At 39.6% G+C, this 19,685-nt stretch overlaps 1 protein-coding gene across 1 annotated transcript in view; it reads right to left on the bottom strand.

Annotated features, from left to right (window-relative positions):
• Positions 1-1,649: 1,649 nt before the first annotated feature.
• macf1a (microtubule actin crosslinking factor 1a) overlaps positions 1,650-19,685 on the bottom strand; it is a 200,946-nt gene continuing 182,910 nt past the window's right edge. Inside the window, exons 80-103 of the mRNA XM_016462816.1 lie at positions 18,996-19,151; positions 18,712-18,909; positions 18,331-18,459; positions 17,269-17,451; positions 16,990-17,145; positions 16,663-16,869; positions 16,461-16,580; positions 16,199-16,368; positions 15,938-16,097; positions 14,499-14,693; positions 14,136-14,408; positions 13,840-14,028; positions 13,625-13,736; positions 12,996-13,150; positions 12,743-12,905; positions 12,504-12,658; positions 12,339-12,413; positions 11,595-11,612; positions 10,405-10,522; positions 9,928-9,990; positions 7,128-7,339; positions 5,101-5,214; positions 4,555-4,660; positions 1,650-3,251 (exon numbers count right to left, since the gene is read on the bottom strand). Coding sequence (XP_016318302.1) covers positions 3,013-3,251; positions 4,555-4,660; positions 5,101-5,214; positions 7,128-7,339; positions 9,928-9,990; positions 10,405-10,522; positions 11,595-11,612; positions 12,339-12,413; positions 12,504-12,658; positions 12,743-12,905; positions 12,996-13,150; positions 13,625-13,736; positions 13,840-14,028; positions 14,136-14,408; positions 14,499-14,693; positions 15,938-16,097; positions 16,199-16,368; positions 16,461-16,580; positions 16,663-16,869; positions 16,990-17,145; positions 17,269-17,451; positions 18,331-18,459; positions 18,712-18,909; positions 18,996-19,151 — 3,666 coding nt within the window. The 3' untranslated portion in view covers positions 1,650-3,012. The remainder of the gene's footprint in view (positions 3,252-4,554; positions 4,661-5,100; positions 5,215-7,127; positions 7,340-9,927; positions 9,991-10,404; positions 10,523-11,594; positions 11,613-12,338; positions 12,414-12,503; positions 12,659-12,742; positions 12,906-12,995; positions 13,151-13,624; positions 13,737-13,839; positions 14,029-14,135; positions 14,409-14,498; positions 14,694-15,937; positions 16,098-16,198; positions 16,369-16,460; positions 16,581-16,662; positions 16,870-16,989; positions 17,146-17,268; positions 17,452-18,330; positions 18,460-18,711; positions 18,910-18,995; positions 19,152-19,685) is intronic.

Raw genomic sequence — 19,685 nt, 5'->3', positions numbered from 1 at the left:
ACACTTGCGCAGAGGGAGTGTTTCCAACGACTGGATCCTCCGCCCTCTCTTCCCTAAACCCTTCTCACCTCAATCTCCATCTACTATCAAACCGTCTCATCTTCTACACATACCTCACAAATGGCTGACAATTATCATGTGGTTTGCCATAAAGATGTTCTCAGATGTGATCTAGCCTTTGCACAGACTAGAAATGAGTTCTTATGGCTATGGTAATATGAAAACTATATTTATATTCTGAGGTTTCAATAGTAGCCAAGGAGTGACAGATCACTGCTGTCTTACTGAAGATATAAAGATGGCAATTTCGAGAAATTTGTGGGTTCTACTTGGTGTGAATAGAAAATGAACTCTTAAAACTGTCCCTGCAGACAGGTAGTGAAAATGTGACCCTGGACCACAAAACCAGAGTCATTGTTTTTGAAATTGAGATTTATACATCATCTGAAAGCTGAATAAATAAGCTTAAGATAGGCTAGGACAATATTGTTAGGATAGGACAATATTTGACCAAGATACAACTATTTGAAAATCTGGAATCTGAAGGTGCAAAAAAATCAAAATATTGAGAAATTCGCCTTTAAAGCTGTCCAGATGAAGTCCTTAGCAATGCATATTACTAATCAAAAATTATGTTTTGATATATTTACGGTAGTAAAAGTGTACAAAATATCTTAAACATGATCTTTACTTATCCTAATGATTTTGGCATAGTCTAAAAGAAAAATCGATAATTTTGACCCATAGTGTATTGTTGGCTATTGCTACAAATATACCCATGCTACTTATGACTGGTTTTGTGGTCCAGGGTCACAGTATGAACCAGTGACAGAATTGATTTTGCTTAATCTAAAACCATTAAACCATTTTATACCTTTTCTTAAACACACACACACAATATGCAGACAAAAATATATAAAAAAATATGTAATAATTTACATACACATGTACACTTAATAGACCACTTTACCATTTTACCTAAAATCTTGTTGAAATCTGAAATAAAAAAGAGGTCCATTGACATGCCATTTGTCAACTGCGCAAATACACCCATATAAAGTGAGACTTACTGACATGTTTTAATAGGAAAAACAGTCGATTGATAAAAACCACTAAAAATGCAAAAAGTGAGTGGTTATGAGTATTTAACTCAGTTGATTATAAAAATGAAATGACACTGCAGGACTGTAAGATGCCATGAGAGCTCAGCAGTGGTGTGGATGGTGTTTGGTGGGAAAGGATGTGAGTGGGTTTAAATATTTGTATATAAACAGACACACAGCTGCAGAATGGAGATGATGGAACGCCACCCTTCCCAAACCCCATCCGCTGCATCTGACCACCAAACATACACAGAGTCCAGTACAAACACACACTACTTACGTGTGTGGCACAAACAAAGGTGCTTCTATTCACTCGTGGGCCATTTCTGAACTCCCGAACGACTGTGTAAATCTTCTATAAAAGCACAGTGTGTTCAAATCTCTGCACACACCAAAGCTTCGTCTCCTTTTGAAGATTTAATGGGGTGTGTCATTATCTCTACTACTTGTAATTACTGTGCCATTTCCTGTTAACTGTGGCATCCCTGCACGTTCTCACTCACACACACACACACACACACCACTCGACAACACAAAACCAGACCGTTTTACTGCAAGCATTGTTTTAATACAAAAGAGAACAAAAAGGATTTATAATCATAACTTCTTTACTTTTACACAATTGCACCCGTTTCTCTCAGTCATGTCAAAAGAGTAACAATCAAAAGGTGGATCCTTTCACAGCCCTCACCTCCCTCCCAATGACACAATAAATAAATAAAAATCACCTTTCTTCAGGTATTCATATACTTCAGCTTGTCAAAGACAAGATTCAAAGCGCCGTTTTTAACGGGGGCTATGCGAGCCGCCCCCATCATTCATTATTTAGGGTGCTTCCGTCACGAAAGAACAAGTAGGAAGCCACTTTTGACGTCATCTAAAGTCTAGTCGCCGGCAAAAAGGCCACCATTGGAATCAGTAAGCTTCCTGGTCAGTTATAACATCAGTCGGAGAAATTCATTACGTCAGGAGCAGATGTACAAAAACGAAACCAAGAGTGATTCCGGTTGTGTTAATACTAGTCATTCTTAAGAGTTCATATGATAGTGCAATCACAAATAAATACAGCTCTTTACTCTAGAAAAGAAACAAAATGTCAGGATTATAAATTAACCATGAAACAAACATTCACAATTGTAATCATTTTTGCATACTGTGGAAAAGCTCTGAAACATGATGTCTGTAACAAAAGGACACAACTAGACTGCGTGGACACACAGTGGAGAAGACCGTCGGTGTGAACGTGTGCTGTGCGCTATAGGAGTTCCTTTAAAAGGATCACGTGTGACGTGAGGAATCTAGTCTTCAAGGATCTTCAGGCGTGGGAAGGCTAGAGATATGTATCCTCCTCCACTTCCTCTCCGTATTACTGCGTTAATTTACCATGACAGGAACTACCACACATACATACACACAAACATACATGAGTCCAAAAAGTCCCAAGTGTCCAGGAGGAAAATGTCTCTGTTTTTCATTTGTTTCCTCTTGTTTGCGGAGGCACAGACACTCGGGAGAGACTGGTCTGCGTACACTTGAAAAGGGCGAGTCTGTCCAACCAAAGTGACAACCATGCATGAGGTTTGGAGAGTGACGGGCGGTTGCATATTCATAGTGAAGAATAGTGAAAACCCCTGGTGCAGGACTGACGTCCCTCCCGAGTGTCTGTGTAGATATGTCTGCTCACACCAGATGTTCTCCATCGCACATTCAAGAAAACGCAATGTCAGTCAAATTAAGGACATGATGTAGAACACAAATAAGGCAGCATTATGGTAGGTATTGATCTGGGTTGTGTAGCAGTGTGTGGCTGTGCTGGACACTGGAGAGAGGAAGGTGTTGGTGTTCTCCCCCTGCTGGTTAAATCACAACCACCTCAGAGTCAGTCACTTAGACTGATAGGGTGGAGGCTTCATTTCTTGCCCGCTGGTGTTTTGGGGCTGGGGGCCTTCTTGGAGATGGTGGGGATTTTGGAGGGTTTGGCCCCAGGCCGGCGAGGGGTGTCTGAGGTATCGGAGCAAGCCGAGCGTGTCTCCATGAGCTCAGACGTGTCTGAAGCGTCGCTGCCCCTTCGGCTGCTGGCTCGGCTTCCAGCACGACTCCCTGCTCGACTGGCTGGGCCGCTCGTCGAGGACGGGGCGCGTTTGGTGTCTGATGAAGGAAGATGATTCAAGTTTAAAGGTTTGGTAATATAGCAAATCAGGGTGTATTACAAACATAAAGGAAAGCCAGATCAAAATGTTATATTAGCAGAGTTGGGAATAGCAACACTACTACTGTATCTAACCCATTACTGACCAGTAATTGGCTAGTTTATCCAACATGTAGAAGTGGAATGTGACATTTTTTTGTGCCCTGTGATTTAGAGCAGAGCAAGTTTATTAATATCAGAAAATAGGCTTGTTTGGATTGATCAATGAACTGTTTAAAACAAACAGCAACAAAAAATATTAACTAATTAGCTCAAGTTCCTGTCCTAAAGGTTTTCTTTCTTTCTTTCTTTCTTTTTTTACTGATATAATAATGACTTTCTCCTGCTGTTCATCACTGTGTCTTTGACTAATATAAATTTAGGTGGTTTCTAGTTTCATTCATTTAGAATTTTGTGAAAATGTATTGTTACATTGTTTCATTATGCTAGACAAAAAACAATGCCCAAGTATATATTTATAATAGTGTACTGCAGGAATTCATCCTGAAACCCGGACATATCCGGTTCCATTGCCCCAATGGCTCAAAGGGTTTTCTGAATGGGTTTTGGTTTAGGTCTGTGGTTAACACAAGCTGAAGATATTTATTCTATGACATAAAATACATCAGTAAAACCCCATTTTTGTTGTTAACAAGTGGCTAACTGGGACTACAGAGGTTGTCGGGGACATTTTTCGTCATTACCCAGAAGAGGAAAACTCATCTACTCGCTAGTCCACTTTTACGGCCTCATTTTGTTTAAAATCATGCTCTTGCAAACTATTACAACTCAAATTTTCAACTTGTACATCTTAAAGATTGAAAGAGTGGTGGTGATGATGAAGTCATGCCTCCGTGTTATAGTTCATTTATAGCCTACCTTTAGCTTTTTACTTCTGTCGATTGTATTTAGGATTCAACATTCATAAAAGTTATTTGTGAAGATGATCTTGAACGTGTAAAAATCATAAACTTATTGGTTGCAGCACTTAATTATATTGCCCTCTTAAATAGCTTCAATACAGTGCTTTTTGTGTTTTCCAGAAGGGTCTGTTTGTACGTTCAATTACACTTACGTTCATGTTTCTTTGTATAGTGCTTTTCACAATACATACCGTTTTAAAGCTACTTTACAGAATACGCTTGTTACATTTTCAGTGTACTTTGTGATGTTATAGTTTCAGTGTAGCTTTCTCAACAATGGAGATTATATTAATTCACATCAGTTTAAAAAGTCTGAGTGAAGCAGTTCAGGGTTTGGTACCGGAGCGTCCAGGTTTAGCAGCGGTTGGTGTTCCACCGTTCTCACCGGTTAAGGAGCCACGGCTGGAATGGAAAGTTGGTCTTTTCAGTTTAGATGTGGAGCCTCCCTATAAAAGCAAAGAGAGAAAGTTTATTACACACAGACATATTTCCCTGTGTAGCTACAGATAATAAGACTAACGGGTAAATCTGGTAAAATGTAGCTAAAAGTAACTGGAATTTGTTTTCTGGAAAAATCCAGATACTTTTAATGTTCTACCAGATGCTCTACCATGACCTGGATGAATAAAAACGGTCATAACAAGAAGGTTTAACAGAATAACTCCTTGATGAACATGAAATGAACTGTTTCTCAAGCCAGCTACATCTGTCTGTTCTCACACTGGAGACTAAGCTGCATAAGGTAACAGTCTACACTCTTTAGCAACATATAAGGGCTACAGAGTAGGTCTACCTCAGGTCCTTCCCATTCGTTGAGATCAGGCCGCACTTAAAGCTTTTACTGTTAGTGTGCTAGCTAGCGCACTGGGAGGGGGCAGTGTGTTACCTCATGCCCAGGGGTCTGGCTGTGCTCTGGGCAGGACTGGCACTTGGTTGGTGTTGGAGTTTTACTGTGTGCCAGCCAGGGCTTGGCATAGCCACGAGATTGGGATTGAGAGGACTGGGAAATGCGGTAGCAGAAAGGACGTGGAAGAGTGGAGTAGCAAAAAAGCAGTGGGAAGAAGCCAGGATAATCGGAAAAAGAATAAAGTGGAGGGAGGCGATGCAGCATGGCAGAGCATAGTGTTTTTGTAAGTGGAGATGAGCACAGATAGGGAGGAAGGGTGGAGGAAGGCACATTTTCCAAGCAAGGGAGGGGAGAGGGACAAAAAGACAAAGAACAAATAAAAATCTCACAGATGACAATGTGATTTTGACATGCAGAGACAGTAGTGACCATGTCCTGATCCCAAAACAACAATGTAAACAAACACCACAATCAGAGACAGAGAAACCATCCACCAAAAAGGAGACATCACACTGCTGATTTCAAGACATCTTAAGGATTAGTGACAAGACTCAAATGTCGGCCTGGCCAAGTAATTGGAAATGATAAAAAAAAAAAAAACTACATTTTTTTATATGTTATATATATTATATACACAAACATACTACCGTACAAAAGTTTGGTGTCTCTTAAGATTTTTAAAAAATGTTTTAAAAAGAGGTTTCTAAATGCTCACCAAGGCTGCATTTATTTGATGAAAATTGTAGTAAAAACAGCAATATTGTGAAATATTATTACAATTTGAAATAACTGTTTCCTATTTGAATATATTTTAAAATGTAATTTAATCCTGTACTGGGAAAGCTGAATTTTCAGCAGTCTACGATATTGATTTGGTGCTCAAGAATTATTTCTTATTTTATAATATAAAACAGTTGTGCTGCTTAATATTTTTGTGGAAACTGCTATTTTTTCAGTACTTTTTCTAAATGAAAGTTCAAAAGAACAGCATTTATTTGAAACAGAAATCTTTTGTAACATTCTACATGCCTTTGATCAATTTAATGCATCCTTGCTAAATAAAAAAAAGTAGTGTGTGTGTGTGTGCATTGAAAAAGAAATCCAAAAAGGTTGGCACCGTACTAAACCAGTATTACAAACTTTGTTCATATTTAATATAGGACTTAATGCATTAAATGCCAGCAAACTTATAAAAGCTTATGGGAATATTTTCTTAAGATATATCTTTTTAATGTTTAAACTTTAGATGAAAACATAAAACACATGCAATTACACATTTAAATACTCATAATACTTTGTAACGTACAGATGTAGACAAAGACCATGATGAACATTCAGATATGAAGTATGATGTTATGCGTTATGTGACAAAGGACCATTTGTTACCAAAGCTTTTGCAAGAGAAACTACAGTTATGCTCGTCTGCTAGATCGCTCTCATTACTATTAGGTTTTGTCTCATATTTGGTACTGCATATATATATGCAAAGATCTCTTATGCGTCAACATCTTCAGTGCAGTAGATTATATAAGATTTTATCTCTTGTTTTTGTAAAATGCTAAACATCATTACCGATTCTGCAAATGCTGTCTATACAAATGCTTGTAAACAAGCACAACTGTAGATATATCTACATAATCAAGATTAAATGTACACTAGAGTTCAAAAGTTTGGGGTTAGTAAGATTTTGATGGTTTTTAAAGGTGCTCACCAAGGCTGCATATATTTGATCAAAAATACAATAAGAACAATAATATTGTGAAATATTATTACAGTTTAAAATAACTGTTTTCTGTTTGAATATATTTTAAAATGTAATTTATTCCTGTGATGGCAAAGCTAAAGTATTTACTGTTACTTTTGATCAAATAAATGCATCTTTGCTAAATAAAGGTATTATGGTCTTTCCAAAAAAAGACCCCCAAACATTTGATATGACACGAAAACTGTTTGAGACTGATTTAACCTTCAAATTTTTCATGAAGATATTAGTGTATAAGCATGCTCCCACAACAAACAGTAAGTATGGGTTATTTCCTTATGGAGTGTAATATGGTGACACTCACCCTTGAGGAGGCTGTGGGTGTTGCGGGTGCGGAGGGTAGAGAGGCGCAGCTGTGGGCGCTGTGCGACGCGGATGAAGATGAACGGGTGGGCGAAGCCGTGCGCGACGAAGGTTTGGATCGCCGACCCCGGGACCGGAAGGCCGCCAGACCCTGCGTAGCTCCCTCTGGAAGAATGAACTTTTCTCGAAGCTCCAGGTTGGTACGTCCACGAGCTGCAGAAGATGAAAGGAAGAGAAATGAGATCAGCTGCTTGGCCATAAGGGACGATGATCAGGCGGACAGCAGTGCGCTAATGTGGCTCCGGCCCACTGCTTTGACTCAATGCAGACAGAGGGATCGTTTACCCACTTTAAAAGCGGTCAGTGCACGTGGTGGACACGATGCAGGGGGTTAACAGTGAAGTGAGTCAGAGCAAGCATCTTCAAAACAAGAACTCACTAAAAAACAAAACAAAAGCACAGCTTCCCTCAGCCCACCACGTAAAAGTGTGCACACGCATAAACAGCGTCGACAGACACCTGAGGGTCATGCCTGATAATGCTTTTAGCAAACACTGAAAACCAACGCAAGCCTCCACGGAGCATTCTCAATAACAGATACCCAATGCAGCAGCCCTTGCACAACACACAGACCGGAGCAGCCAGCTGAGAGAGAGAAAGGGAGGGAGAGAGAGAAAGAAAGAGAGGAAGGGCTGTGCACAATGGCAGCAGTAGCTGTGGTCAGAAGTTGGGGAGTAACTAACTAAATGCACAGATAATTCAGTTACAGTTTTCAGTAGTGTTACAGTAGGACACAGAATGTAGCCTTACAGATGGCCAAAATGCAACAAACGCTCACTTAAACTAAGTGGGATTCGTTTTAGACAATCGTTTGAATAATTTATTGTACAAAGTCCCTACATAACATTTTATGTCTACTGTTTTATAGCAAAATATTTAATTAAATGCTGCTGTTAATCAGTGTTTTCAACCAAGTTATATAAATGTAGAGTGTTTCTAGCATTGGTGCATTATTAACTGACACTAAAACAAACTATTTTTCGTTAACTGAAATAAAGCTATATATACACATTAAATATTAGATGAAAACATTAACGTTACATCAATAGCACGCTTAAGTTTAAGTACTAAAATAAAAATATGCTTAAGTACTGAAGATAAAAAAATCTAATAAATAAAAAAACAGTCAAACGATTAATCGCATCCAAAATAAAAGTTTTTGTTTACATAATATTTTCAAAATATACACTGTATGTGTGTGTGTGTGTTTATATATACATAATAAATATACACAGAACACGCATATTTTATACAAACAAAAACTTTTATTTTGTATTCGATTAATCGTTTGGCAGCACTAATATATATATATATATATATATATATATATAGTACAATTTAAGTACAAATAAAATAAAAATGAAAAAATAAAAATAGTAACACTATAAATAATACCAAAATAACATGGTTTCCAATTAGTTGTATTTATAAAGTCAGTTTTCCTCAAGTTTAAGTAACAGCAAGTTTTACTGTTTTGTTATTAGTGTGTAGTGTGGCTAATTAATTTACCAAAAATGTGGCTTTACTGTAGTTACCTATAACTATTTTAAATTATAAGTAGCTTTTAGCTTGGCAAGCTACAGTTTCAAAGTAGCTTCCCCAACACTGCATGACAGTCACTTTTCCATCAAACCCAGTCAGAGCAGGGCAGTTGATAACTGCCGCACCATATAATTTCCTCCCCACAAACCAGGTGGGGCCTGTAATTCATTTCTCCATGAGTAATTGCTCTTTAAGAGCTGCTTCAAGCAATATTAGAAACCCCAAGCCTGGCCACACCCTGGTCCTGGTTGCGTTTCACTTGCAATATTCATCCAGGACACACATGAAAGGAATCGAGTCCAGGCCTGGCCAAGCCTGGTTTGAATGGTTAGCATGATGCTAGCCGACACATAGACCTCACACGCTCACACACACACTACATATACTAAAAGACACAGCAGTAATGGGATGGACTGGAAGCTGAACAAAAAGGTTTAGAGGCTCAGAATGAAATAGACAGACAGATGCCGTCAAACAGGAAAAGAGGTGAGAAAGGAGAGAAGATGAGGTACCTCTGCAGCAGAAATAGCCAGCAGTGACCGTCACTGAGAGACACAAGAGACAACGTGAAAACACGCATTCACACCATCCCACAGAAAGAGTCACATACGCACACTCACGTTCTGCTGAAAGGGATAATTCACCCAAAAATTTGGTTATCACTTACTCACCTTCAATTCGTTCCAAACATGTACTAATGAAAAATTTAGCAGATGTCAATCACCTCAAATTGATTGACATTAAATCTAGCGTTCCTCATTTACTTGCATTGCATAGAAAAGAGCAGCTTAAACATTCTTCAAAATATCTTCTTTTATGTTTCACAAAAAAAAAAGAAAAAAGAGTCATACATGTTTAGAACCACATTTTGAATTTGAATTTTTGGGTGAACTTTTCTGTTAAGACCTCTTGCTTGGCAGCAAAAGGGAATAAACTGTATAATATATAAATTATAAATATGAATATAAATATGCATTAAGTGATGTAAACAACTGAGCCAGAATTCTCAAAGCGCAATTGATCCATTATGAGCTCCAGGCGTGAGGGTCGGGGCCGATTAGATCAGTGTCACGGTCAGCAAAGCACAGCAAAGCAACAAAGAACCAAACGAGGTGTGAGCGAAACAGAGGGAAAGAGAGGGAAACCAAACGAGTGAAAAAGAAGAATATCTCAACGAGAAGGAGAGAGAAAAACCCAACCTATGCGAGATGATATGGAGCTGCTGGAGTCAGAACGGAGGATTTTAAGTCCTGGATGTTGCACTGGGGAGAGAGAAAGAGAGATAGGGGACGGGGCAGAGAAAGAGGGAGGGAAAGACCTAAGGAACATGCATCATGCACTACAATTACACAAAATAAAAAAAGGAGAATGACAGGGAGAAAGAGAGAAAGGGCCAAATGTGTAGGCCATGCATACAAAAAAAAAACCACAGTGGGAATGAGGTCAGGAAGTAATAGGTAAATGATGGAAGATGAGATGAGAGTGAACTCGGATAGTACTGAAAAGATGAGAACACTCAGAGAAAAGAATGAAGTGAAAGATGATGAGATAAATGATAAAAGTATTGAGTGGAAATATGAATAATGCTGTGTCTGTCAGTGTCGAGCAGCACTTCCTGGAATTCTTTTTCATGTCCAGAAAGAGCAAGTTTCCTCCAGCGCTTATGTCAGACTTACCTCGGCAAGGGTCGTTCTTCACCAGGAATTCATCCAGCGCCATCCACCCTCCTCCAACCCGGACCATGACTGTACTGCGCAGGATTCGTACAAGACGCAGCTGCTGTGAGTCTCCGAACTGAGGAAAGAAGAGGAAGAGTGGAGAGGAACAAACGTGGATATGAGAGGGAAGAGGACAGACAGAGAGATAAAGGATTATCATTTTATAAAAGGACAGTCCACCCCAAACATTACAGTTCTGCTCATGTTGCTCCAAACCAGTATGCTGTCATTTTTAGTGTGAAAAACAGAAGGAAGGATTTGCATGAATATTCTTCAAAATGTTTCCTTTTATATTCCACAAATAAATAAATAAATAAATAAATAAATAACACTGAAGTTTGGAATGACATGAGGTCAAGCAAATAACTATGTGAACTACAATGGGTGAACTATTGCTTTAAGATCATATTCATATTAGTTAATTATACTAATTATATTATGACACGCCAGGCAAATCATAGGAAATCACACTGCGACATGCAGCAAACCACATTTTTTTTTTTAAATCTACATGATTTATGTTAAAGCTTGCCCAGTTCAAAATCCCATCTCTACAATAAACACCACACCACAGCAATTCTCTGGAATTTTTCTCTGAACGTTTGTCCTTTTTTACTTCAAATAATTGCTTTGGTTGAAGGTTTATTTTCTCTAAGTCAAGAAATCAGCCATTGGATAGTTTTCCTCCACCAAAAGCCAAAAAAACCTAAAATCATAACAAAAAGCCCTGTAAATCTGAATCATTTCCTGATCGTAATAAATCATTTTCAATAAAAAAAAAACAAGCACATCCCAACCACAACACATAAGCTGAACCTTTGAAATCTGCCTCTGGATTTGGAAGGTGTATATAAATGCATTTAATATTTTGGCAATAGTACTGCAATTTTTCTCTCCCAGACAGGAAATGCCCACTGAGAAAGCAGGAAGGGACTAAAGAAATCCCCATTTCAGACAGCAGCCGAGAATGTGGGCTGTCCACAGGGAATTCTTAGCTAGTCTATGCAGAAACTGTCCCGTACTGATTTAGATCTGGCTCTCTGAAAAACCCCAGAATAAAAGACCAGCTTCTACAGTGGGAGCTCATGGGAACTGTACAGAGGCAACAGATTTCAGAGGACATGTCACAAACACACGGCTCACTTTACCTGATTCCCAAGGAAGAACTATAAAAAGTTCGGTGCACATGGAGGAGGAATAAAACAAGAGGAAAGAAAAGAAAAAAAGAATGAAATAACAGATACAGACATAAACACATTAACCTTTTATGCTGGTATAATGATTCACTTCCTTTTAACTATTCCTAAAGACAGCATACAATGGAGAAAATGTCCACAGGGAGCGTGGCGATTTGTTGCTATAAGCAGGGTAGAGTGCTTGTGAATGGTTGCTTGAAAACAAACACAATGAGGACACCACAGAAGGTGAAGTAGTAAAGAGACAGACAAAGACAGACAAACATCAGGATGTGGAGTTAGCATTGTGGATCTGTAGCCTGTGTAATGCAACAAGTTAGTAAACGGTCTTGTCAAAGATCATTAACCAATGGATAATGATGCTGAGGTATGAAAGACCACTCAGTGATCTTGATTGCAGCAGCCACGTCTCATGGGTTGATCATTAGTTGGGTGTGAAGTATTATGGTGGTATTGCGTACACACACAAGGCACCTTTGTTTCAAAATGACCAAGTCATACTGATGTAACTGAAAGAGTGTGATGCTGGTTAGAGTCATAATATTACAATGGCAAGCTCAGGGATGATCTGAATGAGAAGGTGTGGTGAGATAAAGCAGCTCATTTATACACTTTTATAAATGTCATATTAAATGCATTAAAACTTCTAGACTTGAATTCATGCTTGATTATTACTGTTGGGCTCCAGATTCTCACCCTGTACTTGTTCTCTCCAATCTGCTCCACCTGAAACCTCTTGGCACACTTGCACTGGGCCACTTGTCTGGTGACCTGAGATTTAAAAAAAACGTGGATTTAATTCAGCTTAAACATATGAAAACTACATTATCATGCCAAATCTACAAAATTCATCGTCCATACCTCATCCTCGATCTTATCAGCATCTGTTGTGGGTCTGTAAGCATCTTTGTTGGGGTGCAAAGCAGCCACAAATTCATAATAGTCGATGTAGCCATCACAATCACGGTCAAAGATATCAGCAACAGCTGTCATCTCCAGCTTGCTGGTAGGGAACTCTGCAAACAAAATGCATAGTTAAAGTGACATTTAAAAAAGGTACATGAAAACTAAGATCAGCAGGCAAGTCCATGAGGCCGTACTTGATGCCAAGATGCCATCGATAAACTCCTGGCGGGTGATCTTTCCATCCTGGTCCTTGTCGATGCGTCGGAAGAAGTCCATGACTCGAGACTTTTTGTGGTTCATCCAGCGCATGTATTTCTTCCTCCACACATCAAAGTCAAAGTTGGCAAATTCTTTAAGCTGATGGTGGAGAAAGGTCATTATTACTTCTACTGTTCAGATTTCGTGAGTTTGATATCACTTTACTACTAGTACACAAAGATGCAATACCTCCTCTAGTCTGTCGAGTGCATCATTCAGCTTGCGCTGGCGATCGAGGGCGAGCAGCCACACTTGTTGCCAGCGGGAGCAGAGCTGAGTGAGGCGAGGGTTACCACTGGTTACCTGTACTGAGTGCTGCTGTTGCTGCTGCTGCTGGTGTTTTCCTGTAAGGAGAGCACAGAAAATATGTTCAGAATAGCACACTACTGTACTAATTAAATTCTGAAGTATGCATACTATGCACAGCATACACATTTATTGTACATATGCACAGTGCTTGATTTGACCTTCAATTTCTATTTTTCTATGTTGTATCCTTTATAATTGCTTCATCTCTTTATCATCCTATTTTTAAAACATAATAGGGAGTATACAATATACACTGCACACAGTATTAAGCAGTGAGCAGTTACTGAAGCTCAAATCTACACTACCACTCAACATTTGCAATAATTGTAATAATACTTCACAATATTTTACTGTGTTTTTAATCAAAATAATGCTGCCCAGCGTGAGATACTTCTTTTAAAAACATTTAAAAAATACCAAACACCAACCACAAACAATTAAACAGTAGCGTATGTAAAGGTTTTGTGTTTGTATGCAGTATGTGTGCAGATGTGGATAAAGTCTCTTACGGGCCCCTCTCCTGTCTGAAAGGCTGCTGGGATGTTCTGCTGGTTTCCTCTTGTATGTCTTTGTCACTTTGTCAACATCAGGTTGTTTTCGGGTCATTTCCTCCATAAACATCTGATGGAAGACAACAAAACCAATAAGAAACCTCTCTGCACTAAACAACGCAATTAATATAAAAGACAGAGGGACCGTTGATGAATGGAGTTGTCCCGCTCACCTGATGCTCTGTGATTAGTGTCTTCACTTGAGTAATGTCCTGGGGGAGTGGTTCAGTATCACGCTGCACCAGTGTGGTCTCTGCCCACTGTAGCCATGACAGCAGCTCCTCCAGTAGTGCAGCATTGGTGAGCAATTCAGTCAGAGCCATCTCCAAGCGCTGCTCGTGCTGTTTGGCCCACGTCAGCACCTGTAGAGCAAACATTATTATATGACTTTTGTATTATATACACATTTCAGACCTATTAAAGTAGGCGGAGACATTTATCTAACTTTTGGCCTAGACAGGCTTCATACCTCCTCAAAGCGAGCTCTAATGATGGTGATCCAGTGTTTGATGGTTGTGATGCAGTCTGGGTGGCACACAGCTAGGATGGCTTCACCCATGCCAGCAGCCTTATTCACATCCACTCTCTTCTCCTCCACCGTCTGCATGAAATCCCGGTGCGTGTGCAGTAGTGCCTGCAGAGTCTCTACCTGCTCTGGCAGGACGCCCCGGAAACGCAATGTTTGCTCCGCCTCCGAAAGCCACTCTAGCAACATTTGAACAGCTGTGCGGAACTCTTCTGCCTGCAGAAAAAGAGAGAAAATAGATAGTCAGAAGAAAATATTCACACTACTATTGGTTTCATTCAATATCTAAAAAACAGTCAGACATACCTGTTTGAGAGCCTGTTGGAGCCGGGTCTGTTTGGAAACGGACAGGGCACAGACTGTTTCCCAGCGGTTGCTAAGCTCCTGCAGTTGAACTTTGACCCAGGCGGTGTCATCCCGGCCTGTCTCCATCAACTCTCGGGCAGACCGCTTCAGAGCCTGCACACTGCTGGTCCTTTTTCCCAGCTCTTTCTGGAAGACCTGAGGAACAATAAATAAAACACAACCACTTTAATCTCTTTCCTACTCAGAAATGTCCTTCCTAGTAAAAGTCTCATTCAAGCCTCACTAGGTGCGTTTCCATTACAGATTTGTGGAAACTTTTGCGATATTTGATATATGTCCATAAAAAACTATTGCGAAATGACGGCGTTTCCATTCACCCATGTTATGCTACTAAAACTTGGAATTTTTTCCTCTTGCACTAAGTCATGGCGACAGATGTTGTTAGGTTTATGTATATTGCAGCCAATGCACTAGCCATTATTTTTAATCAAAGGAGATGGATGTGCGTATCTTTAGAGAAGGAGCGAGGAGAGCCGCTTCTGAAACCTGCCGTGGCGCGGCTGGTGTAAACACAAGCATTGACTAGAGTGGCCGTGTCGGAGCCGTAATGTGCCACAGACGTATGCAGTGTAAATAAGGGGTTTTCCAAGCATTAATGGCAAGGAAAGCCCCTTATACTTGAGAGTGGCCATGAATGAGGTGTTTCTTGGAGGTTATAGTATATTAAAGAATGATCCTGTCACTTTTACATAGGTGACCTGGTGACCTGTAAATGCAAAAAAACTGTTTCCATTGCAGTTTTACGAAATATTCCTTTTTCAAATTGCCTGAAAAACCACCTCGTGCGAGCGTAAAAATTTTTTTTTTGTGATATATGAGGGTTTTTGTGAAATTGTCTCCATTGGGCATATTTTCAATTCGCAATTTCAATTTGCGCAATTTGAAGGGTAATGGCACGCAGCTACTGTGTCTATAATGATACAATCTGGTAAAAAATATAAAAAAAATATTAGGTTGTAAATTGCGGAAGGGATTGCAGTAATGAGAGAAATCACTCAAATAAAGTAAAAAAAATATATGTATTTTCAATGTTTCAAGAAACTATGCTTGATTGTTATAAATAAACAAAATTAAAAAATGTATATTAGCTTTCCTGATGAAATTGACATTTTCAGACAGCTGCAGTAACAAATTAAATGTATTAAATGTGACTGACTGTTAATAATCAAAGAAATGTGAAAAAGTATTAGCTTGAAATTTTCAGACTTCTTGTAATTGATTAAAATGAGTAAAATCTTTATAAATGAATGCTCACAGAGTGACAGACACTATAGACCTTGTCATTAATGACTAAAAAGGAAATTTGTTGATGCAAGTCTTCAGATTTCATGTTTAAAATCTTTGAAAGCAACATTTCCTGAGAATCACTCCATTAGTACCTTATGGGAATCCATTAGGTTGGAAACAAGATCCAGATCTCCATGGACAGGCTGGTCCTCTGCAAGCTGAGGTTCCACACGATACAGCCAGTCAACAAGTGCCTGGAGAGCCTCAGCAAACTGACCTGAGAACAAGAGGGCTTCCTCCAACTTGTGTTGCCTGAGGAGAAAAAGATTTCAAATTCTTTTCTTTTCTTCACTATATTAAACATTCAATCATTACTCAAATGGCTCAAAAAGTCAGATGCCAGAATTTCTCACCTCTCCACGCTCTTTCCACAAACTGTGTCCCATTTGTCACGGACCTCGCCCAACAAGTTGTCCAGTTTTTGTGTATCCGCGGACAGTGTGGCCTTGTCTCTCATGGCCTTCCCAGAGCGCACCGTCGTGTCATACACCGGCTGCTTGGAGCCAAGAGACTTCTGGAACTCCTGCAGTACAGTGATTAACAGATAAGAGGGCATAAGAGACAAGTCTAAAAGTTTTGAACTTCACATAGCATTTTAATGCATGTTGGTTGTACCTTATGTTTGGCCAGCTGGACTTTAATCTTGTCAGGCTCATTAGAGATTTCCAGCTCAGAGTCCAGCCTGCTCTCTGCTTCCTCCAACCAGTCTGTCAGTTTCCTCCAGGCCTCATGAAACTAGACAAGAGAAGACTGCCAACTTCAGACACAGAGAAAGGCATTATCAGAGCAACACGGAGTGAGGTAAACCAAAATATACCTGTTTGGCTCTCTTGCGGGCCTCATCCAGGTGGCGTCCTCGGTCTAGTGATCTCTGCACCAGTTTGTCCCAGCGGGCCTGTACACTGAGCAGCAGGTTCTTGATAAGAACCACATCCTGTTTGAGACTGGCAAACCGCAGCTGAGAGCCAGCTTTCTCCAGAGCCAGAACCTGCTCTCTGTGAGTGTTCACCTCATTCACAAACACCTGAAACATACAGGAATAAAGACAAGGACTTAAGTTACTCAAAAGTAGTACATTATCAAAACTCTTAACAAAAGCAAAGAATATATGTAGTACTTAAGCAAGCCACATTTTCTGACCAACCTTGTGCTCATCTATCTGGAATAGGACGGTGTCGAGAATGAGGCTGGGTGGCTGAACCATGTTGAGAGTCTGCTCTGCCTGTGTCAGCCAGTTTATGGTGTCCTGCAGGGAGGTCTGGAATCCTGTCGCCAATGAGACAGCTTCCTCCAGTTTACCCTGTGGAAAGAAACGGACACAGAGGCATCTTAGGATTGGAAGGCAGAACTAGACACTTCATTCATCTGTTCATTAATTATCAAATCTGTTATTTACACATGAATGTAAGGTCATGAATCTCACCCTTCTGTCATCCAGTTTCGCATTGAGACTGGCCCACTTGTTCTGTAGCATAGCCAGGTTCTGTTGGGTCTGGGTGGTACCAGGTCCAGCATCCTCCCCTCCTCTGGCCAGCAGAATGGACTCTCCCTTATCTAGTAGCCGATGGTACTGCTCACTCCTCTGGGTCAATTGACCCTGGAGCTCCTATAAACAGGAAAGAGCAGGATAAGTTGATTGTCAAAAAGTGTTGCGATTAACTAAAACTACTAAATGCGTTTTTGTTAACTGAAATAAAGCTGAAATATAACTAACAGATGAAAAACGTAATCGAATATTAGAAATGCTGTCAAATAAATTAAAGCTAAATAGACATATTAAAAAACAAAACTAATAAAAATTACGAAAGCACAACATTTCTAAAACTAAAATAAAAAAAATCTAATTCAAAATATAAAAAAATCACTAAATTAACACTGTTAACAAATGTGACCCTGGACCACAAAACCAGTCACAAGGGTCAACTTTTTGAAATTTACACATCATCTGAAATAAATAAGCTCTTCACTGATGTATGGTTTTTGTTAGGATAGGACAATATTTGGCTGAGATACAACTATTTGAAAATCTGGAATCTGAGGGTGCAAAAAAATCTAAATATTTAGAAAATTGCCTTTAAAGTTGTCCAAATGAAGTTCTTAGCAATGCATATTACTAATCAAAAATTAAGTTTTGATATATTTACGGTAGGAAATTTACAAAATATCTTCATGGAACATGATCTTTACTTAATATCCTAATGATTTTTGGCAAATCTATCATTTTGACCCATAAAATGTATTGTTGGCTATTGCTACCCGTGCTACTTATGACTGGTTTTGTGGTCCAGGGTCACAAATAATAATATAACGCAATTAAGCTTTTCCTAATAGAATGCAAAGGCAACATATTCCTGACTATGTTCTTCATTTAATGTCATTTCTTGTCATTTCCAAAGAATTCTAAATAAATAAAACAAAATAAATGCTCCTTTGAGAGTGGTTGGATATCTAATGAGTGGACTAGAGGTGAACTCATTTTGTGTACCATGTGTTGCTGCAGCTGCTCTCTGGCGGTCTCAGGCAGGCCACCTGTGGGTTTGGCAGCGGACAGCTGACTCTCTGTGCGTCTGAGCCACTGCAGAAACTCCTCCAACTCTCCATGGAAACCCTCCGCCTGACACAGAAACCATGCAGGGGAAAGACAATGAGCTAATTGATCCGACACCTGTACTACAATATTCAAGAGAACCATTCTCGCTGCACAGCAGCCCTCCAAACTGCATCCATTTTATTGGGTCGACTTGAATGTAATACATTGCAAATGGTGCATTTCAGGCTACAAACATATGCAGATGCACTTGTTTTTATTGGTGCTTTCAATCAGATCTCTCTGTATAATGATGCAGTAGTAATATCTAGAGAGCACCTGTTGCAGGGCAGCTTCCAAAAGCTTCTGCCTCTCATCAGTCTTCAGCAGAAGGTTCTTCCAGCTGCGGTTGAGCTCATCCAGCTGGTCTCTCAGGTGGTTGATTTCGTCTCCAGGACTGGACTCCAGCAGCTCAGAGCCTGCGCTGTTCACCGTCTCCACTGTAGTCCGATGGGACAGCACGTCATTTCTTAAAACCTACAAAGACAGCTTGATTACAGGAAACTGCTTTAAAAAGGAAATAAAAAAGTAGAGTATATAGAAATGTCCCAAATATTCCATACATGATGCTTAGCCAGCTCAATTTCGATGGCCTTGGGGTCAGAGCTGATGGGTCGCTGGGTGTCCAGTGTGGCGTGAGTGTGACTGAGCCAAGACTGCAGCTCAGAGAGAGCATGCTGGAACTGACCTAGAGCCAACAGCGCACCCTCCAGTTTGTGCTGAGAGAGAGAAAAGAGTCAAAATACAATCAAGAGTAAGAGCATTTCCTGTCTGCCCTCTAGGGATGTCAAAATGGCTGAAAAACTAAATTCGAATTTTGTACTTAAATATTATCAAAATTCGAATTATATTCGAATTTAAAATGCATAATTTCAGTTAGGGTGAAGAAAAGCTTTTGGCTTCTCTCCTGAGGCCGCATCATTCAAAGCATGAGATAACATGACTATCTGCGAAAAAAAGTGCATAATGTTTAAAATAATGTTTATAAACCAATTATAAATAAGTTGCTTAAACAACTATAAACAAAACAGCATCATGTATGTATGCGGACAGGGCGGAAAGCCAATCACACAGAGTACATTTTTCATTTAAAAACATGAGAAACCGGCCATAAAGTCTCGATATATGTTTTTTTCAAAGTTAAACTTACATTATTTTTACATGGCTTTCTAAACATGCGGCTCTTTTGTGCGAGACGCGAGTGCAACAGTAATAGATGTCCGTCTAGAAAATGCGCGAAATATGCGTTCTGT

The sequence above is a fragment of the Sinocyclocheilus anshuiensis genome, unplaced genomic scaffold (genome assembly GCF_001515605.1).
Source record: "Sinocyclocheilus anshuiensis isolate Anshui unplaced genomic scaffold, SAMN03320099.WGS_v1.1 scaffold913, whole genome shotgun sequence".
In the NCBI taxonomy this organism is placed as follows: domain Eukaryota; kingdom Metazoa; phylum Chordata; class Actinopteri; order Cypriniformes; family Cyprinidae; genus Sinocyclocheilus; species Sinocyclocheilus anshuiensis.
This window is presented reverse-complemented; position numbering and strand designations above follow the sequence as displayed.